This window comes from Leucoraja erinacea, chromosome 10, assembly GCF_028641065.1.
Source record: "Leucoraja erinacea ecotype New England chromosome 10, Leri_hhj_1, whole genome shotgun sequence".
NCBI lineage: Eukaryota > Metazoa > Chordata > Chondrichthyes > Rajiformes > Rajidae > Leucoraja > Leucoraja erinaceus.
This window is the reverse complement of record NC_073386.1, coordinates 30,370,773-30,394,391: the sequence shown is the minus strand read 5'-3', so window position 1 is coordinate 30,394,391 and position 23,619 is coordinate 30,370,773. Positions and strand designations below refer to the sequence as shown.

Here is a 23,619-nt window from a genome sequence, read left to right as displayed (position 1 = left end):
TTTTATTAGAAGTAAGCACAGTCATATGGCACCAAAGTGCCTAATATATATTTTCATAATACATTTTATGTACAACTTCTTTTTTTTTTTTTGTTACATTGAAAAAAGATGAGAATAAGAAAAAGAAGTTGAGATATATAGTGTGTGAAGAAAAAGAAAAAAGACGAATGAGTGAAGAAAGTTGAGAAAAAGTAAATAGAAAAAAGAGAATAAAAGATAAAAAAATCCTATGCTATTTCAACATGATCTTGATCGGTTGGGCAAGTGGGCTGAGGAATGGTTAATGGAGTTTAATGCAAATAAATGCAAGATTTTACATTCTGAGAAGTCAACCAGGGCAGGACAGGACCTTCATAGTAAATGGCAGAGTCCTAGAGAGTGTTGTGGAGCAGAGGGATCTAGGGATGTAGGAATATTGTTCCTTGATAGTGGTGTCATAGCTAGATGGGCTGGTCAAGAAGGCATTCAGTACATTGGTCTTCATCAGTAAGGGTAATGAGTTTAGAAGTTGGGATGTAACAATTGCACAAAGTGTTGATGAGGCCCCATCTGGAGTATTCTGTTCAATTTTTGTCACCCTGTTAAGTAGGTATGTTACAATACTTACCTTCAGCGGCACTGCAATTCTGCCTCTGGCCGTGTGCACGATTTTGGCGCCTTTGAGGGGGGTGGGGGGGGGGTTAAAATGCATTTTTTTTCCTACCTTGTCCTGGATTATATTTGTTGGAGTGCAAGCTTTTGCTGAAGGATCATTCTGACGGCTGTTCTGTGTATTTTTTTTTTTTTTAAATCGCCCGACTAGTCATTTTAAAATCAGCTTCTAAAGCTGTCAACCCCAACAACGGGGACGGATTTCATGTAGGTGACAGGTAAAAGAAAGCCGTTTATTTTTATGTATAAAAGTGGTCCTTAAGATGCCTTTAATTCACATTTTAAGTTGCAAAACGTTGATTTAGTCCCCATATGAACCAGCAGTATTTTACATGCCGATATGGGGGTCTAAATCACTGCAAACTGCAACATTCCAAATGATCGCGTTCCAGAAAAACCCACTCGCGTTGATTTAAATGGCTATTAATTTACAGGTATTAAACATTAAATTCCTTCCATTTGGCCTATAAATCCATGACAATAAGATTTAAAAATTATGTTATATTGTGAATTCTTGTGTGAATGTTATTTGGACACTTAGCCCATTTAAAAATGTTAATCTATTCTTAAGAAATTGATAGATGTTTAGATCTAGTAATTGCATTTTGTAATTAGCTACAATTAGGTAACTAACTAAATGTATGCTTTAATTTCAAGTCATCTAAGTAAGATTGCTTCATATTTGTTTCAGAATGCTTCAATCTATAATAACTGAAAACTTATTTTAGTTCTCTTAAGTTTTAATAAAGTTATGGCCATTTGACTGTTCTCAATCACAGTTTTTGTGTTCAGTCAATGGAAAAGCAATAGGGAACAAGATGCTAATTTCCGAGTATGAAAATGTCAAATCTTTTTTAATACTGAAGATATGAAAGTGAATTAGGTGCCAAATTAGGTGACAAATAAAGACTCTTCATAATGTTGGTCTTATTTTACTATTTTTAAAGTATGGTGCACAGGAAACATTATATTTAACAATGATGTTCATTCTCCAAATTATAGTGTGGAACCTGGCCCTTCTGCCCAACTTGCCCACACTGACCCATATACACTAATCCCACCTGCCTGTGTTTGGCCCATATCCTTCTAGACTTATCCTATCCATGTACCTGTCCAAGTTTTTTGAGCATTGATAGTATCCGTTTCAACTATTTTCTCTGGCAGCTAATTCCATACACCTGCCACCCTTTGTGTAAAACAACATCCCTCAGGTATCTATACCTCTCACAATCTTATACACCTCTACAAAAAAAAACCCCATCATCCTCCTGCGCTCCAAGGAATAAAGTCCTAGCCTGCTGCACCTCTCTCTATTTTCCTATAACAGAGTGACCAAAACTGAACACAATACTCCAAATGTAGCCTCACCAATGTTTCATATGACTGTAACATAACATCCCAACTTCTATGCTCGGTACCCTGACTGATGAGGGCCAATGTGACAAAAGTCTTCTTGACCACTCGTAATGATACTCTCAAGGATATGTGCTTGCGAATTCAATCTGCTCTCGAACACTCCCTAGAGCAATTAGATAGCCAGAATAACTTTTCTCCCAAACTATTTAGATAGATGTTGGGGGAATTTTCCAGCAACAGCCCATAATCTTCAAAGACTTGAAATATAACTATTTTAAGTGCAATTCTGCATTCCGATAAGGGCGTCTACTGCTGTCACGGGAAGTTGGAACCCTGTGTTCCCTCCTGGCCGTGCACTTCCTCATTTGCGTCAAAGATTGACAACCTGATTAACCAATTCAAATATAGGAGCACAATCGACTGCAGATTAATTTAAGATATTAATGTATCAGTCGTACCTGAGATAATAATGTCCTGTCGCGGTATTATACATCTCGGTACCTATGGCAAATCAGTTGCGAAATGGCAAGACCAGGCATTAAATTAAAGAACAATCTGAATATTTTATGAAAATATCCTTTTCGAATGTTTTTCTTTCAAACGTGCCCTTGGAATAAATTAAGGAAATTATTACAAATGCTTTTCAAATTGAACATGAGAATCCTGCACCTCTTGGATTCATTTATCTATGAATCCCTTTGCACCTTGCCCGGGTACTTGCGTTCGCTATAAACCGACCACAAATTTTGCTACTATCTACCTGTCATGAGACGATGTCTCATTGAGGATGAAGAGGGAGGGATTTGGACTACTGTTACGACGTGTCTCTTGAATGGATGCTTTAAGTGTCAATCTACACGAGTACAGCCAATCCTAATATGCAGTTGTACTTGCTTGGAGTAGCCATTCAAGTGGTGTTCTGTGTCATGATTTCCTTGCTGGCTCAGGTGCACTACGACGGAAGAGTGCAGGGGAAAGTTAAAATAAGTTATCGCCTTTAATGATCTGAAATCTCTACGCAAGTGACTTAAACCAAATGGAAGTAAATAAATCCGACCAGTGCGATAGTTTGATAATTTGGGTAAGTGTGTTCCCACGAACTAAAATCAGCCGCTCTCATTTTGCAGGTCCCGCACTCCCTTCAACTCACCTGTGGTGTCCTCCGTACAGGTATGATCCCAACCTTACGAACAGCCATTGCACCCCGAGTCAGGGCGATTGCCTTCGCGTTTTTTCCTGCTGAAATACACAATTAACGTGGCGCTATCACTAAGTTTATGGGGTATTTTCCAACGTCATATGATATAGTGTAATCACCATTCCGCACAAGGTGTTTTAATGGGGGGGAAATCAGCCTATAGGCCTCCACTCATAAACAGGAACGTATTTATCCATTGCCAATATTACTGATGTAATCCATCGTATTCAATTTAAATGCACTTTGCACTTGTGTTTTTTTTATAAAGTTCTAAATTAAGTTCTAAATACAGTAAAACTACAAGGATTCAACATGCTCGAGATGTTAGTGACAGATTGGCAGGATTCAGATGGAAAATGAATGTTATTTTATATTAATGCATCAACAGGCTTCTAATTCACTTTTTTAAAAATATGAACCAGGCCTCGGTGGGTGGAAAGGAAGCGTGGGAACTGGGGCCCGCTAAGTAGGAAAGAGTATCACCTGGTGAGTTAGGGGCAAAACCATAGGGATATAACCTATATTGTCAGCCAATTGTAAGAGATAATGTAGTTGACAGAACTGGCCCTCTTAACAGATCCAGTTCTGCTTCCCCTTTCTCTAGTCCCCTTGTAAAATCAAATGTAGGATGCAATACTTGGACCATGTGTTTGTATAGGAGGGTTCAGTTCTGCTGTAGATTGATGAAGATGAACATCTGACTCTACTCTCTTGAGAAATGGTAAGTTGGTCCAATAACTGGGTTACAGGTTCAATTTCTTTGTTCAGAAGGACCATCTACTTTAACCCAAAACACTGTCACAATGGAATCAGTGTAACGGATATTCAATACAAAACTAACTCATTCCAGCAAAGTATAGATTAAGAATAGAATTAACTTGGTGTTTGTCCAACCATATTTTCTTTACATATGTCAACTGCTTTTAATAATAGTACATTTACTAAAATAGTCGAATGATTGATTACAGTACTTATATTTCCATAAAATCAATTTGTTATAATTGTCACACATCTATTAAGTTGTTTGCTAAACACCAATCCAACCAGCCCAATTTAAGGATGTAGAAGCAGAATTAATGTAACAGGCCATTGATCTTTTTTTTCACATTTTCAACAGTCTGAAATCATAACTCCATTACACTCACCACAGATTCAGTCTTGCCTAATAAGAACGAACTGAAGCAGATTTAGCCAATTTGGCCACTCAATTAGTTCATGACAGACTATTTATCTCCACACCTAATCTTATCCCTTGATCCACCTAATATTCAGTAAATCAATTCATCTCTGCCTTAAATTACTACAAATCTGTGGACAATTCTCCAGCTGCAGCCTTACCAATACCGTATTTATTTCCAGCATATATCATTATTACTCTTATACTCTAATCCTCTTTCAGTTGACCAAAATACATTTTGCCTTCCTGATTGCTTGTTTAACATGCATATTAATTAAGTGGTTTCCACACATGGCCACCAAGGTGTTTGCGAATGCAAATCATCTATTTTTTTTTTCATTTTGTTTTTACCAAAGTAGATTTCAACACAATTTTTCACATTATATTCTGTCAGTAATGTCCTTTCCCATTTATTTCAGATATGTACATCCACAAAGCTTCTCTGCATCCAACTTATTGATACAAATTATGAAGAATTGCCCTAACCCACCCGTTTAGTCGCACCCTCCCAATCAAATAGTGACCTATTGATTCAAATGTTTTCAGCTCATTGACCAATGATAACCATTTCCAGTCAATGTAACATTTTCATTTGATATGTATGTAGATCACAATGAGAATTTGATACAGATTTAGATTTTTCAAAAAGTGGATACATTTCAAAATTATGCCACTACAACAGGCATAATACAAGTTGTAAAACAAAGGTTGAGTATATTTACTGGATTGCCCAAATAAGACTAATCTTTTTGTTTATAGGAAGTATATAATACGGCGAGTAAGCTCCACATATAACTGGTTGATTAAATAACACAGGAATATATGATATATTTCAAATCAATAATTGTGATTATGATCATTTAAATGACTGAAATCTCTTTGTAAACAATATCCCATGAACCATTGGAGAGACATTCTGAAATTTAAACTCAAAGTATATTGCTTTTTTCTTTTAATTGTAATATGAAACAGGTCAGATCTCAAAATGATAAAAAGGTTTCTAGAATTTTTATTATTACACTCATAAAATAATTTGTCAGTTTGGACAAGAAAAATGTTATCTTGTCCAAACTGATACATATAAAACTTTAGAAATTGTTCAATATACATTAATGAACTTCACAGAAGTTGAGTTGCAGTAAAGATGATTTGTTCAGCTGAGTCTATTGAACCTCTCTGCAAGATAAAATCAGGTAGCTGCATTCTTTAATTTCACCCCACAACCTGATAATATTCCTTTTGATTAATTGGATCAGATCACATTTAACCCAGCCTATACCCACGGTCACGGGTTGTTTAGCAAGGGAGCACAATCCAAGGCCCTATCCACTGACTGACCTGATGATCAAAGACATTTAGAAGCAGTTGAAAATATATATTTTTAACAATGATTAATCTATCATTAATTAAAAGTTAAATATATTGTGAAATACATTTTTTAAACATAACTAAACTGAACTTTTGAGTTCATTAGTGAATGTGGCCATGCAAAATGTGGCAGATGTGGTTTATGAGAAACTTAGGGGTCAGATCTGAGTATGTATCCAGCCTCTCAGTTCAGTAAATTCATTCAGTCAGATAATTCCAGAATGAATGAATGAATGAATACGTTTATTGGCCACATATAAGGAATTTGCTTTGGTGCTCCGCTCGCAAGTAACAACACAACATACAGTAAACAATTAAGAATAAAACTTAAAACATTAAGAATAAAACATTATAGTTTAAACATGTGAATGAAATAAAATACCAGAGCAACAGGAGGCTACAGACTTTTGATTATTGAGTAGAGCTACTGCTCGTGGAATAAAGCTGTTTTTATGTTTGGCTGTGGCAACTTTGACCGTCCGGTGTCGCCTTCGAGAGGGAAGTGATTTGAAGAGTTTGTGGCGAGGGTGAGAGGAGTCAGAGATGATCTTACTCGCTCACTTCCTGGCCCTTGCAGTGACAAACAGTTTGTAACCACCCAGCATGAGATGGCCTCTTATCCAGTTCTGTTATGAAGATGCCTCCTCTACTCTCCCTGACAGTATAATTGCAACTAATTGTAGTGTTAATTGCAAATAATTGCGGTGTTAGGGTGCTGCGAGTAGGCTGCCCTGCCAGCAGCGTGTTTGGGGGTGGGGGTGGGGGAAGGGGGAAGGGGGGAGCTGCTTTCAGTTGACTTTGACTTTAAAAGTCAAGCCTTGGCATGATGACATCAGATGATGACACCAGCTCAACATTAACTCTGAAATCTCCTTTTTATCTTCTGTGTAGCACATGTTAATCTGGCAGATTTATATTTTTATTAAAGGAATTCCAGTTATCCTTCAGTATGTTTTATCTGTGTGTATGTGTATGTATGTATGTATATTATAACATGTAATGAGCATCCCAGGAGTACAGATTTATTAATTGAAGAGCACAGATAAGAGTAATGTTACATTGAACTTTTCAACGCTGTCCATTAGCACCCCAAATTCCACAATAATTTAATATGTCACCCACAACAAATTAACCAAGGACATTACCTAAATTAAGAATAACATAACACCAGGTTTGGATTGCATGCCATCTCGAAGCACAATGACTTTAAGCACAATGGATATAAGCCAACATAAGACACTTTTGGAATTAATTCATTTTTTCATGGATATGGGCAGAGATTTTAATGTTGTTGAAGAAATATCACTCAATAGAGTCATAGAGAGATACGGTGTGGAAACGGGTCCTTTGGCCCAACTTGCCCACACTGGCCAACATGGCCCAGCTACACTAGTCCCACCTGCTTGCATTTGGCCCATATCACTCCAAACCTGTCCTATTCATGTACCTGTTTAACTGTTTCTTAAAACGTTGGGATAGTCCCTGCCTCAACTACCTCCTCTGGCAGCTTGTTCCATACACCCACCACCTTTTGCGTGAAAAAGTTACCCCTCAGGTTACTATTAAATATTTTCCCCTTCACCTTGAACCTATGTCCTCCAGTCCTCGATTCACCTACTCTGGGGCAAGAGACTGTTCATCTACCCGATCTATTCCTCTCATGATTTTATACACCTCAATAAGATCTCCGCTCATCCTCCTGCACTTGCAAGGAATGGAGTCACAGCCTACTCAACCTCTCCCTATAGCTAGACCTCTGGCCCTTGCAACATCCTTGTAAATCTTCTCTGTTTTCTTTCCAGCTTGACAATATCTTTCCTATAACATTGTGCCCAGAACTGAACAGAATACTCTAATTGCAGCCTCACCAACACCTTATACAACTGCAACATCACCTCTCAACTTCTATACTCAATACTCTGACTGATGAAGGCCAATGTGCTAAATGCCTTTTTGACCATCCTATCTACCTGCGACTCAATCTTCAAGGAAACATGCACCTGCACTCCTAAATCCCTCTGCTCTACAACATTCTCCAGAGCCCTACCATTCACTGTGTAGGTCCTGCCCATGTTAGACTTCCCAAAATGTAACACCTCACATTTCTCTGTGAGGCGTTCACTCAATGAGCGGTTGTTATCTCAAAATCTCTGCCTAAATAGATGAAAACTCTCAGTATTTGAAATAGAAATACTTGGATGGATATTTAAAGAGCTATAAAACTATGGGCCAAGAGGTGGCAAGGGAGATGAATTTTGGCCAGCATTGATCCAATGCGCAACTTGACCTCTTTGTGTCTGTAAATTTCTATAATTCTAGGAAAGAAACTAGAAACTATCTGTTGCTAGATGTCTCTTAATCGGCAATTAGATTGATTCCTGCCACTGTTCTAGATCATGACGTGGATTGCAATCCAAGCCAGGCACTGTTAATAAGTGTGTTGGATTGTATGAAAAGTGGAACATGTCATGTTTTTAATCAAAATAACTGGAACCTTCAGGATGTACAGGGTCTTGGTGAGACCACACCTGGAGTATTGCATACAGTTTTGGTCTCCTAATCTTAGGAAAGACATTCTTGCCAAAGAGGGAGTATAGAGAAGGTTCATCAGACTGATTCCTGGGATGGCAGGACTTTCATATGAAGAAAGACTGGATAGACTCGGCTTGTACACGTTAAATTTAGAAGATTGAGGGGGGATCTTATAGAAACTTACTAAATTCTTAAGGGGTTGGACAGGCTAGATGCAGGAAGATTATTCCCGATGTTGGGGAAGTCCAGAACAAGGGGTCACAGTTTAAGGATAAGAGGAAAGTCTTTTAGGACCGAGATGAGAAAATCATTTTTTACACAGAGTGGTGAATCTGTGGAATTCTCTGCCACATAAGGTAGTTGAGGCCAGTTCGTTGGCTGGATTTAAGAGGGAGTTAGATGTGGCCCTTGTGGCTAAAGGGATCAGGGGGTATGGAGAGAAGGCAGCTACAGGATACTGAGTTGGATGATCAGCCATGATCATATTGAATGGCAGTTCAGGCTCGAAGGGCCGAATGGCCTACTCCTACACCTATTTTCTACGTTTCTATGAAAATTGTCAGAACAGTGGAAATGTTTGATCATGTTTGAGCTTGTTATTCGCATGATTTGGCAATGATGTGACATTTTATTTGAGATATCTGAATGCATGGTTTCTGATGCCTTTCTTTGGTGTTACTCCCAACCTGTTTAGCCTGTTCTTCAATGCTATGCCAGATATCCTGAAACAGTATAACTTACAAATTGTTCTGCATCTCTGTCACCTCCTCCAGCCCAGCAAACATTGAAATATCCTACTCTCCATTTCTTTCCCTGTTAAGACTTCTTCTTTGAGTCCTATTTTGACTATTTTGAGTCCTTCTTTCTTCTTTGAGTCCTATTATCTATTATCTAAATGGTGGCCGATTGGGAAAGGGGGAGATGCAGCGAGACCTGGGTGTCATGGTACACCAGTCATTGACGGTAGGCATGCAGGTGCAGCAGGCAGTAAAGAAAGCGAATGGTATGTTAGCTTTCATTGCAAAAGGATTTGAGTATAGGAGCAGAGAGGTTCTACTGCAGTTGTACAGGGTCTTGGTGAGACCACACCTGGAGTATTGCGTACAGTTTTGGTCTCCAAATCTGAGGAAGGACATTATTGCCATAGAGGGAGTGCAGAGACGGTTCACCAGACTGATTCCTGGGATGTCAGGACTGTCTTATGAAGAAAGACTGGATAGACTTGGTTTATACTCTGTAGAATTTAGGAGATTGAGAGGGGATCTTATAGAAACTTACAAAATTCTCAAGGGGTTGGACAGGCTAGATGCAGGAAGATTGTTCCCAATGTTGGGGAAGTCCAGGACAAGGGGTCACAGCTTAAGGATAAGGGGGAAATCCTTTAAAACCGAGATGAGAAGAACTTTTTTCACACAGAGAGTGGTGAATCTCTGGAACTCTCTGCCACAGAGGGTAGTTGAGGCCAGTTCATTGGCTATATTTAAGAGGGAGTTAGATGTGGCCCTTGTGGCTAAGGGGATCAGGGGGTATGGAGAGAAGGCAGGTACGGGATACTGAGTTGGATGATCAGCCATGATCATATTGAATGGCGGTGCAGGCTCGAAGGGCCGAATGGCCTACTCCTGCACCTAATTTCTATGTTTCTTTTGAAAATATTTTTTATTGGAGATAGGTACATAACCTATTACATCATTACTGTCTTACATTTTTAAATTGATAATATTGTCAGTTATTATTACATTGTCTCCAATACTTTTTGCCTCTAATTTCTATGTTTCTGTGTTTCTATGAGTCTCATTTTAATCACAAAGTGGTCGTACCTTATGCTACAGTAACAAAAGGTTCCAGAATTCATATTTATATTTTCTGTTCAGACACCCAGCATCATGCAGTGTTTTGAGAGGCTGGTCAAGGCGTATATCAAGGCGTATATCAACTCTAGCCTGCAAGAATTTGCACATGTATCTCACGTGCTCAAAATCAAGAGGCCTTCTTCATGAGGCAAAGATTTTATCATGATTTCAGTGGATCTTCCATATAGATAATAAGGGCAATAAAAGTTATGTTAGTAGCCAATCAAAAAAATAGAACTGAAACAATCTAAGGGATCCATCTTTTATCCATATAGTAGTAAGAATGTTAAGAAATTAGCTCCTTAAACTTGTTGTCATTCATTGAGAATATTATGGATATTTCTGCACAAATCTGCCTTTTCTCCAATTTACCAAAGATATTTCAGTCTCATGTTGAAGATTAACAATTAATTTAGCGCAAGTTGTATTTTCAGACGGTAGTGCAACTATCTTTCAAGATTTACACGTGGATGTGTTTCCCGAATCCACGCCAGAAAAGTCTGTTTTAATGTTGACTTGCCTTGTGTTAAACTCTTCAGACAATGGAAATAGTCTCCCGCCATTGTTTCCCTTAAATAATGAATAATTCAACTAAATCACTCTCTTAACTATTATATTCCAGAAAATTCAATCCTCCTAATTTAATCCCTGTAGTCTAGGTAACATTCTGGCCAATCTATACAGAACTCCCTCTGAGGTTAATATATCTTTTCTAAAATGTAATCTCTAACATTGCACACACTTTGCCAGATGAGATCACACCAGGGATTTGTATAACATTAATACAACCTTGCCTCGTTTGTATTCCAGGCCACTAGATTTTTCCATGACATTTGAATCATCTATGTTCAACAACCACCTAGTTACTTCGGACATCCTCAGTGCTCCATTCTGAGAGTATTTCGTTTAATCTCTTTTATATGTAAAATGGATAATCTTACAATTGTCAACATTAAAATGCATTTAATGTAGTTTACGCATTCACTGGAGTAATACTAAAAGTTATAGAGTCATACATCAGGAAAACAGGACCTTTGGTGCAATTAGTCCATGGTGACCGACTACCCACCTAATCAAGTCCCATGTGCCTGCGTTTGACCCATATTCATCTAAAGTTTTCCTATGCACACTTTATGAGGATTAATCGCCACGGTTCGTTGCTCAGTACCAGTTGTGGCTCAGTTGGTGATATGCTTACCTCAGAGTCTGACATTTCTGAAATAAATTGCCATTCCAGAAATGTGAGTAAAAAAACCTAGGTTGATACTTCAGTGGTATAACAAGGAGGCATTGCATTACTGGAGGGTCATATTTCAGATGAGACATCGAATCAAAGCCAAACTCCTATTTCAAACTTAGATTAAAGAATAACAGGAAAACAAAATACCTGCTGAAGATACAGAGGGGAGCGATGGAAGAATGCTTGTGGCTAAAATTAATTTAACTGATTAACCTAATTTTAATCTAAATTAAACAAAAAAGGGAGTATTTCTTTGTCTCTGTACTGTACATTGACACTGACAATTAAAGTTGAATCTGAATCTAAATCTGAATTAATTATCTATGAGCCTGATTCATTTAAAACGTGTCTGTATCTTTCTCTGTAGTTCATCCTGCAGGCTCTTTCATTGATCAGATCCATGGATAAACTCAATGTAAAGATCTACAAATGTTATAATAAACAAAGGAGTTTGATCTGTTTCCGGCAAAAGACACATTTTTGGACAGTTCGATGTGTGAAAGGTACTCTAGAAATGGAAGCCTGTCATCATTCCTCATTAGAGATTGAAAGCAAGTGTGTTACATTTATGTGGCTATATTGTCTAGGAGCTGCTGAAAGATGCATGAACGGGCACTGCAGTGACAAGAGTTGTACTGTGACTGTCAATTTGGCATGGGGAATATTTAGCAGCAGTAATATATGTTACACTAGGCAGAACCAAACATTGGAAAATGTAGATATGTAAATTAGTAACAGCATTAATCTGCTCACAGGAAATGGAGACTGGCTTTGCTGGCTTAGTTTTGTTGTCTGGAACAGTCTGTGTATAGATCTTATTACATTAATCAAATAGTCTGCTCGGTCACACAACACCAACATGGATCCTGTTCTCAGATCTGCAACTTAATACCACATGTATAGACTCTTTATCTTACCATAATGAATTATGTTGATAGAATGGCACTCCTGTCATGGTCGTTTTTTATGTGTGTATTTAACATTTGTTTCTATGTGTACAGTATATGGGTTTTTAAAGGATAGTTCGATGTCTATAATGCTGATGGATCTGTGTAAAGACTTAGAAAAGCACAAAACATATGCGCCTTTTACCCGGAGTAGGGGAATCAAGAACTAAACGACATAGGTTTAAGGTGAGAGGGGACAGATTTAATAGGAACCTGAGGGGCAACTTTTTCACGCAGAGGGTGGTGGGTATATGGAATGAACTGCCAGAGTTGAGCCATGATGCCTGTTTCCCTACTGTATGACCTCTAATGACTCGGTTAGCTTTTGAGAAATCCATAAAACTTGTCATATTTTGCTTCTGTCATAGGGGCTGTGCATCCATAACCTGTTATGCAAAGTGTATTCATTTCATCAGCATATGCTTGGTATGTTGGCAAACAACTAATAATGTTGGTTGAAGATAAGGATAATTTGAAGGAAAGGGAATAAAAACGTTTTCAGTGAAATAATAGTATGTAAAGCACAGCATCAAAATAACAAAGCAATTTAGATGAAAGTCAAAGAAACTGCAGATGTTGGAAATCTGAAATATAACTGGAACTGCCCACAGGTCAGACAGCATCAGAGAAAAACAGAGTTTATGCTCCTGGTCCAAGAATCCTCTTCTGTAATTCAAAGAGGACTCTCTCGAACTTCTAGAGGTGCACAGTAGAGGGCATGCTGACTGGTTGCATCGTGGCTTGGTTCAGCAACCTGAGGGTCCAAGAGCCGAAAAGGATGCAGAAAGTTGTAACCACTGCCCAGTCCATCATCGGCTCTGACCTCCCTACCATCGAGGGGATCTATCACAGTCGCTGCTTCAAAAAGGCAGCCAACATCATCAAGGACCCACACCATCCTGGCCACGCACTCATCTCTCCGCTACCATCGGGCAGAAGGTGCAGGAGCCTGAATTCTTACATCCAGGTTCAGGAATAGCTTCTTCCTCACAGCCATCAGGCTATTAAACTCAACAACAAACTCTGAACTGTAATAGCCTATTGCACTTTATCTGCTTATTTATGTGTATATTGAACTGAACTGTTCTGTATTTTTGCTTACAATATTCTGTTGTGCTGCAGCAAGCAAGAATTTCATTGTCCTATCTGGGACACATGACAATAAACTCTCTATACTTGACGAGATTGATTTTTATTTAAGGGTTCTGAAGAAGTGTCTCGCAGCTGGCATGTTAAGTTTCTTTCACTTTCCACAGAAGGAACTTCTGACCTTCCAATATTTTTTTAAAAGTAATTTGGATGATTACACTGATTCATCTATTCAATAAAAGAAGCAGTAGGGCTGTCCATCATAAATCATTTGCCTTAGTTCTTAAATAATCAAGTGAATCCTGAATCAAATAAAACTACTTTCTAGAATCAAGATTTTAATTTTGCTCTGTAATTGCCTTTGTCCATATCTGGCCATGTCTGCCTGACCATGGTTCTTCTCCCTCCTCCTCTTCCTCCTCCTCTCCCATCCCATCTTCCTCTCCCTCGTCCTCTTCCTCCCACCACTTTAAGGATTCAAAATTAACACTATCATTCATGCCAGAAACTGGGTGGTGCGTAAGATTGTCATGTTCGAAATTAGAACCTTGAATTCATCTTTTATTTTTCTGTTATTAGTCAGTTTTTTGTTCATTTCATCATTTAAAAAATAGCCTTGTTATTGCCTATTATTTTGTTTAACTTGGTTTCTGTCTACCTTTCAAACTTAGAATTCTTCATTATGGATGTTTGCCTTCACTTAACTATGCAGTATGAAGAACTGCTGGCAATTCTGCCTGCAGATTCAAAAATAAACATTGTTGATTTGGGGAATGTGTAAAGTGAACAACAGGCTTTAAAATGGCATGACGTTTCTATTAAAATGGTTTAAATATGAGGAAATAAAAGTGTAGCACAACATTTTATTTGATTTCCTTACATTTTGCAAAACTAAATGTTATGATGAGTCTTAATGCAATGAATAGAAGAATGTAGATACTAATATTTCTAAATATATGAGAAATGGAAGGCATGAGATCACAAGATAAGCTTCTTGTACAGGGCCTCAGCATTCCTGGACTAGTCCAGTTTACTGTCCAGGTACACTCCAAGGTATTTGTACTCCCTGATAAACTGCACATAATCATAATCATACTTGATTAGCCAAGTATGTTTTGCAACATACGAGGAATTTGATTTGCCTTTCAGTCATACTAATAAAAAACAACAGAACACATAAAATCCATTTAACATAAACATCCACCACAGTGACTCCTCCACATTTCTCACTGTGAAGGAAGGCGAATAAAAGTTCAATGTCTTCCCTTCTTTGTAATCCAGCGGTCGGGGGCCTCTAAACTTCTGTTGACGGGATGATCTTACTCCCTTAACTGGCGGTGGGCCACCTCGTCGGGACGATCAAGCTCCTGCCTTGGCGGGGGTTTTCACCTCACCGCGCCAGGCAATCTGACCCTGGGTCGGGGCTTGTCGAACGTAGTACGGTTTTTGGAGCTCCAGACATCAGTCTCTTACCCGAGACTGTGAGCTCCTGGTGTTAAAGCCCCAGGCAAGGGATTGACTCCGATGTTAAGTCCACGCCCCACGGTGGGGCTCAAAGTCAGTCCCGAGCAAGACCTCCAGCTCCACGATGTTAGGTCGTAGGGTGACAGCAGATACGACCCGAAAAACAATTGCATCTCCTGCAAGGTCAGAGATTGAAAGAACAGTTTCCCCGACCCCCTTCCTCACCCCCACATAAAACAAACCAGAGAAAATTAACATAAACTTTTTAAGCACACTAAAAATAACAAAAAAAAGATGAAAAGGACAGACAGACTGTAGGCGAAGCTGCCATTGAGGCGCCACCCGGTGGTAAGATTGATGTAGACGGGGGTGTTCCTCTCCACCTAAAGATCAACTCCTTAGTCTTGTCGGTGTTGAAGGTGATTCAGCCCACACCACTCAACAAAGTTGTTAACTACGCCTTTGTATTCAGCTTCCCTCCCCTCACTAATGCAACCCACAATTGCAGAGTCATCTGAAAACTTCTGCAGGTGGTAGGAGGCAGAGTTATATCTGAAGACCAGGGTGCAGATGGTAAACAGGATGGGAGAGTGGACAAGCATCAACCATAATTCAAATGTCCTGAGGCAGCCTATCCCAGCATCGACTGAATTTAGCCAGACCAGACCAGGCCTGTAACGCATGATATATTTCCACATTAACCTGCCATATATGGAGCTTAGATGAATACTCATCAAGATTCTGTCTTTAAAGAAAGCTCGCATCAGCTCTCAACCCTGCCCTCACTTCCTATGCCACCACTTCAGCCCCTGTTACCAAAAGTGCTGGGCTGCTTCTGGCTATACAAACAAGCTCCTCTTGAGCATCTGGGTGTGGAGCCTTGCCAACTCCATTGTTTTCAAACCTGTGGTCTACTTTCCAAAACACCTTGGGCCTCACCATTTAGGCCCAGTCCCCTATGCCACCTCTCCACCCCAGAGTGGGCATGAATACATTCTCAAGGAAGAAATCTTACCACCATCAATGTCCCTATTTGAACTGTGGAATGGGCATCATTATAGATTTAAATGTTCCAGAATTAGTTATGTTTTGTGGAATTATCTAACAGTAGGGGTGGCTGAGGATCTGTCATCAACACAAGTCGTAGTGGGCATTAGTTGGGCATTGTTCTATAGATTGTTGATGTTAATTCATTGTGTATTCAGCAAAAAGGAAGCTGTTTCTGTGAAGTAAACCATGTTGAATATGGTCAACTCCAACCTGTGCTTGATGTTTTAGAACAATAAATATTTGGGCTTGCCAATTGTGTTGAGATCAAATAACTTTTAAAGAAATAAAGCATGGGTGATTCCTGTAGAAAATGTAGTAATATAATCTTGGAGCTCAGTTAACAGCTATGTGGGTATTTATTGTTTGTTCGATTTATTCTATTCTATACTCATAATTGAAAGAAATGCTACTTAGCCGTTACAGTATGATTCACTCTTGCCAGAATAATCATATGGTAGAAAATTGTGTTAGAAAAGAAAACCATGAAAAGAAACCACCATGAAATGCAAAACAAAGGCTATTGCTGTATTTGTTATATGCATTTGTTTTAACTTTCACACAATAATGAATACTACAATAAATTGCCTATTAATTCACAATGGCCAACTGGGTGATATATCCATGCATAATAATAGTTGTTTGGCTGACTGATGTAATATATTGTCAGATTTTAGTTTCATTGTTTCTTTCACAGCTACAGATGTTCAATGTTCCCTCAGCCTGTAAAAATGTTTGGGATTTGACCAATGGAACTACCATGGCACAGGTTCTTAACCAAATGTAAGTCATTTAATTTGTGTTATTTTTATGTTGCAAGCTGAATCCTACCAGAATCTTGATAAAATGAAGCAACAGTCCTTACTGCATTTATCTAGTGAGGCCATATTGATACAGTACCGGGGGACTACAACTGTAAGGGACAAGTCTAGTGACAATTTATCAGCTGTGGGAGGGAGGGATGGAGGGAGATGTCCAAGTGCTTGAGGTTACTCCAAGGGAACTGGATGGGATGGGGTAGAGGTATTGGGAGGAACAATCTGATGTGCCACATCAAATATCAACTTTAATATGAGCCTCATCATTTTGTCTTGGTTCTCAATGGAAGGCCCGTTAGGCCACACCTATGTTGCTGATTGTGATGGTTTAAAATATTACTGCTGCTCACGAGCTCCTCAAGACTACCCAGTTCTGGATTCCTGAATGAATTTTTACCGACCCCTGCCATAAAGATATGTGCCATACTGTATAATAAGGATATTTAAGTGCAGTAACCCTACTGGTCTCTTGTGAAAGTGTCAGAAAACAGGGAGCAAAGAACTAAAGCAACAAAATGGGAAATTTCTACTCATTGTATTTACCAATGAATGGCTGTGCTTCTTTAGTTTTGTAATAGATTTTTTTCTGCAATCCTTGCAGAGACCCATCTTGGTTTAATGAATCATGGTTGAATCGCATTAAAAGTGATGTGGGTGACAATTCTAGATTGAAGGTCAGTACTGAATGCTACAATCTTGACATTTCCAAAGTTTAAAGCCTCATTGGCATTGGTATGATGTTTTTGTTGTTGTAGATAAAATATGCTACCCACATTATTTTAGAAAAGTCTTTTAAAATGTTGGTTCTTGCATCTTTTTCAGCAGCTCAGGTGAAAATGATGAACTTTGTTTTCTAGAAATTGTGATTCACATATGTGAACTTTAGGATCAATTCCACAGTATTACTCTGTTGTTGGAAGGCACAGTAATCTTTATTTCTTGAGATTAATGGAAAGTGTTGAATAGTGAATGGTTTTAAATGACAAATACAAGGTAGCGTTTAATAATTTGTAAAATGGCATACAGTAAACCGTGGTTATTTGGGACCTCTTTATAGCGGATTGCAGTTATAGCAGATTGTGGTCCCCCCCCCCACTGTAATCAGACATCACTGTCTCTTTAAGAACACGGGCTGCTAGTTGACATTGACATGTATTTGACATTAATAAGCAATTACTTCCATTGACACTTGCGCACTGATGAAGGATGTAGAGTGCTGGAGTAACTCAGCAGATCAGGCAGCATCTCTGGAGAGCATGGGTGACATTTGGGGATGAGATCTGCCACTGGATCACGGCGCGCCCCCGACTGTCACAAAGCTGGAAGATACAGCACCTCCCCGGCCTCTCTGAGGCTGGGACCACTGAAGCTGCTGCCAATGCACACCACCACCCCAGCCAGGACTGCAACGCCATCCCAACCACCTACAGGCCGGAGGTACCGACCTTCATCGTCAGGCTGAGCTATTGTGCCATCCCCGGCCTGCCGCCCTCCCCAGCCACTCCAGGCTGGACCTACTGCCACCAGCGCCGGCTCACACAGCTTCCTGGGCTAGTTCCTGGTTGTGCCTGCTGCCACCACTGCCAGCCCTTACCTGCACTGCGACCCCCTTGACTAATAATTCTGCCTATCCTCGCCTTGCCCCCCCCATGGCTGCCAGGAGACTGGGGCCACCAACTCACCGGGATTCCAGCCCCAGTTCCAGACTGAAGATTGGTCTCGACCCAAAAGGTCACCATATTCTCCAAGATGCTGCTTGACCTGCTGAGTTACTCCAGCACTTTGTACATTTTCGTATAACAACCTGCATCTGCAGTTCTTTGTTTCCACTATTTATATAATTGTGCTAATCCCTTACTCGGTTATAGTGGACAGTCGGCAATGATGGACGCCAATCTTTGCCCCCCCCCCCCCCCCAACGGCTTGATCTGTTATAACAAAGGTTTACTCTACTTATTAATCCAATTCCAATTTCACCAGTAGTGTAATGCCACTGTCCCACTTAGGAAAGCTGAACGGAAACCTCTGGAGACTTTGCGCCCCACCTAAGGTTTCCGTGCGGTTCCCGGAGGTTTTTGTCAGTCTCCCTACCTGCTTCCACTACCTGCAACCTCCGGCAACCACCTGCATCCTCCGGGAACCGCACGGAAACCTTGGGTGGGGCGCAAAGTCTCCAGAGATTTCCGTTCAGGTTTCCAAAGTGGGACAGGGGCATAAGACTATTCTACCACTTGATCAAAAAGGAACAGTGCAGACCTGCACTGGTTCCACGTTTCTGCACTTAACATTGAGTGTTTTATCTGCTCTGACTTACAACTGTTATGTTTCTCCAGACAGCAGACTTTAAAGTTTTATACATTTTATATGTGTATGGTCTTCTCCGCAGTTGAATAATCTAAAGAAGATTCTCCAGATGGTTCTCAGTTATTATCACGAGGTAAGATTTTAAGTTACTATGGTAGCAGTGTGTATGGATAAAGCCAACCACTTTCCATTTTGTTTAGACTGCCTATTTCTTTGTTACATTCTGCACCTCCACCTAAATCTCAATCCTGCTCTCACTTAAAATTCTTATCCACGACATTATTAATTCCATATTTCTCAATTTGCCTTTTTACTGGCTTCCTGACCTTCACCGCCCCTCTCCCAAGATTTAAGAAACAGTTAGACAGGTACATGTATAGGATAAGTTTGGAAGGATATGGACAAACGTAGGCTGGTGGGACTAATGTAGTTGGGACATGTTAGCCGGTGTGGGCAAGTTGGGCCAAAGGGCCTGTTTCCACACTGTATTACTCTGACTCTATGACTCTATGACAATGCAAGCCAAAGTATGTAATGCAACCTTTGGGCAAATGTGATAGTAGTTTGGCAATCAGTGCGGTGATGTAGAAGGTTGAGAAATAAGGTTCATGATGGTTGATGAAAAGAAGCAGTTCTTGAACATGGAGATAACAGTTCTCAAGCTTCTGCACCACCTTCCCGATGGTAGTAGTGAGATAAGAGTGTGGTCAGAGTGTCGTGGGTATTAACTGCCTTCTTGTGGTAGCATCTCCTATAGATCCCATCAATGGTGGGGAGGTTGATACTCCATGATGGACCAGGTAATATCCATAGGTTTCTGCAGCCTCCATCATTCCTGAGTGATCGAGTTACTAAACCAGGCTGTGGTGCAGTCAGTCAGCATACTCTCCACCATACAGCTGCAGAGGTTTAATAGAGTATTCAGCGACTTCTAGAAGTGTTGATGAACTTTGTTCATCCTAGCATTAATGTGCTAGGCTTGTGATTGATGTATGCAGTCCAACCCTGCAATGGTGGGAAAGCCTTCAGCTGTCTTGTCCGCTTGCACACTCGAATATGCCTTTGGTTATCATTCCCTAAATCCCTCCAGCACTCCATGTCACGTTGACCTTTTCCTCTCTTTCTTCTGTTCTGTCTCTTCAATAGGTTGAGGATACTATTTCTTCAATTATCTTGTCTCCGCATACTTCCCAAAAGTGTCTTTATCTATTCCTTAACTCTCAATCCTACATGAATGACAGTTCCAATTATCAAAGATGTGTTTATTCACATTGAAGATTTCAGGGTGTTTGCCAGTTTGAAGAACTAATGATTTATCAGACGTTTTCTCTTGTTTGAGTTACGACTTGAATGGGAGGGAATTTGAAAAGTCACCCATAGGAGGGATTATATTTTTTAAAACCCAGGCTTAAGACCTGACTTTTTTAATGCTCTCTGCAAGCCAAATCTACTTTATTTTTAACCATTATTTGCAACATTGCTTTGCTAAATACATGGCTTCTGAGAGCATTTTTGTATCATCAGTACATCACAATAGATAGTCTTACTCTGTGAGTCCAAGCATGGATTCCAGTTGGTCATTGTTTGTCTTCATTATTGTAGCTTAATTAAGCAATTTTTTAATATTCTATTGCCTCGATATTTGAACTCAACTAATTTAGCATAGAAGGTACACAAAAATGCTGGGGAAACTCAGCGGGTGCAGCAGCATCTATGGAGCGAAGGAAATAGGCAACGTTTCGGGCCAAAACCCTTCTTCAGTCAGCCCGAAACGTTGCCTATTTCCAGCATCTGCAGTTCCTTCTTAAATAATTTAGCATAGACTTGCAATTTAAAACTTTTTTAATGATCTGGATGGCTTAGTTATGAATTTGGTAGTGTAATTCCATATCATCTTTTAAAATATTAGACATAAAATGCTGGAGTTGCCCAGCGGGTCATACAGCATCTCTGGAGAAAATAAATAGGTGACGTTTCAGGTCGAGACCCTTCTTCAGACATTTCAGTTTGAAGAAGTGACGTTTGAAATATGTCACCTATTGTTTTTCTCCAGAGATACTGCCTGACTGGCTGAGTTACTCTAGGATTTTGTGTCTATCTTCAGTGTAAACCAGCATCTGCAGTTCCTTCCTAAACATTTTTAAATGGTTGGTGTGATTAAATGGTTAATAGACATTTGAGAATTATTTATTTTACTTATATAAGTAATGGCATGTTTTCCAACTGCACTGTTAATAATTGAAAACCATTTACAGGAACTCAGCCAACAAATTGCAGAATCTCTTCACCCAGATTTGAGTCTAATTGTGGACCATGCAGATGTATTGGAACTCGGTAGATTGCTCCAACTGATTTTGGGATGTGCAGTAAACTGCGAGAGGAAGGAGGGTATGTATAGATACCTAACAATCAATAATATCTAATTTTACACTGAGAGAACATTAAATTTAGTCCATTGTACAGTACTTCTCTGGTGACCAATTAGAAAGAATTTAATATTTGTAACCTGCCTGTCTCCTGAAGAAATTGATTGATGCTGGGATAAGAATTGTTGGAAAATTGGCTAAGCTAAACTCTGCCTGTACCTTTTGCTGAAAACACAGATAGAGGGTTCGGGCTACTCTACAGTGGAAACATCAGACATGCAGTGACAATCTTTACACAACATTCCCACAGATGTGCTCAATTCCTACAGTAGTCATAGGTGCTCCTTCCTATCCCTGAGGGAATTTATTCCAAATACATCACTGTTGCTGCCACCCTAACTGATAACTACTGTTTAATGCAAAATGCAAGCTGCATTGAGTTATAAGCTGCATATATATATATATATATATATATATATATATATATATATATATATATATATATATATATATATATATATATATATATATATATATATATATATATATATATATATATATATATATATATATATATATATATATAGATCAATTACTCACTTATTGGTTTGTTATCGCGTGCAGAATGTAGAACATAGTACAGTGCAACACAGTTATTAATAATAATAATAATAATAATAATACATTTTATTTATGGGCGCCTTTCAAGAGTCTCAAGGACACCTTACAAAAATTTAGCAGGTAGTGGAAAAACATGTAAGGGGACTGAAATAAATAGTAGAGACATGACTAGTACACAAAGTAAAGACAGAATTTAATTCAAAACCCAATATGAGGCAATTAATGCACAGATGAAAAGGGAGGGGGACGTGGGGCTAAGGATAGGCAGAGGTGAAGAGATGGGTCTTGAGGCGGGACTGGAAGATGGTGAGGGACACGGAATTGCGGATCAGTTGGGGGAGGGAGTTCCAGAGCCTGGGAGCTGCCCTGGTACAAGCTTAAAGCACACGGCATTGGGGGTTCAGTATTGATGTGGATAGAGAACTGGCTGGCAAACAGGAAGCAAAGAGTAGGAGTAAACAGGTCCATTTCACAATGGCAGGCAGTGACTAGTGGGGTACCGCAAGGCTCAGTGCTGGGACCCCAGCTATTTACAATATATATTAATGATCTGGATGAGGGAATTGAAGGCAATATCTCCAAGTTTGCGGATGACACTAAGCTGGGGGGCAGTGTTAGCTGTGAGGAGGATGCTAGGAGACTGCAAGGTGACTTGGATAGGCTGGGTGAGTGGGCAAATGTTTGGCAGATGCAGTATAATGTGGATAAATGTGAGGTTATCCATTTTGGTGGCAAAAACGGGAAAGCAGACTATTATCTAAATGGTGGCCGATTGGGAAAGGGGGAGATGCAGCAAGACCTGGGTGTCATGGTACACCAGTCATTGAAGGTAGGCATGCAGGTGCAGCAGGCAGTAAAGAAAGCAAATGGTATGTTAGCTTTCATTGCAAAAGGATTTGAGTATAGGAGCAGGGAGGTTCTACTGCAGTTGTACAGGGTCTTGGTGAGACCACACCTGGAATATTGTGTACAGTTTTGGTCTCCAAATCTGAGGAAGGACATTATTGCCATAGAGGGAGTGCAGAGAAGGTTCACCAGACTGATTCCTGGGATGTCAGGACTGTCTTATGAAGAAAGACTGGATAGACTTGGTTTATACTCTCTAGAATTTAGGAGATTGAGAGGGGATCTTATAGAAACTTACAAAATTCTTAAGGGGTTGGACAGGCTAGATGCAGAAGATTGTTCCCGATGTTGGGGAAGTCCAGGACAAGGGGTCACAGCTTGAGGATAAGGGGGAAATCCTTTAAAAGTGAGATGAGAAGAACTTTTTTCACACAGAGAGTGGTGAATCTCTGGAACTCTCTGCCACAGAGGGTAGTTGAGGCCAGTTCATTGGCTATATTTAAGAGGGAGTTAGATGTGGCCCTTGTGGCTAAGGGGATCAGGGGGTATGGAGAGAAGGCAGGTACGGGATACTGAGTTGGATGATCAGCCATGATCATATTGAATGGCGGTGCAGGCTCGAAGGGCCGAATGGCCTACTCCTGCACCTAATTTCTATGTTTCTATGTTTCTATGTTTCTGGTGAAGGCTCTGTCCCCAAAACTGTGGAGGTTGGACTTGTGGATGGAGAGGAGACCGGCTG

General features: G+C 39.8%; 1 protein-coding gene across 1 annotated transcript in view; it reads left to right on the top strand.

Moving 5' to 3' along the window:
• Positions 1-2,883: 2,883 nt before the first annotated feature.
• Positions 2,884-23,619, top strand: part of hook1 (hook microtubule-tethering protein 1) — a 61,153-nt gene continuing 40,417 nt past the window's right edge. The window contains exons 1-5 of the mRNA XM_055641853.1: positions 2,884-3,088; positions 16,620-16,705; positions 17,342-17,414; positions 19,127-19,177; positions 21,300-21,432. Coding sequence (XP_055497828.1) covers positions 3,044-3,088; positions 16,620-16,705; positions 17,342-17,414; positions 19,127-19,177; positions 21,300-21,432 — 388 coding nt within the window. The 5' untranslated portion in view covers positions 2,884-3,043. The remainder of the gene's footprint in view (positions 3,089-16,619; positions 16,706-17,341; positions 17,415-19,126; positions 19,178-21,299; positions 21,433-23,619) is intronic.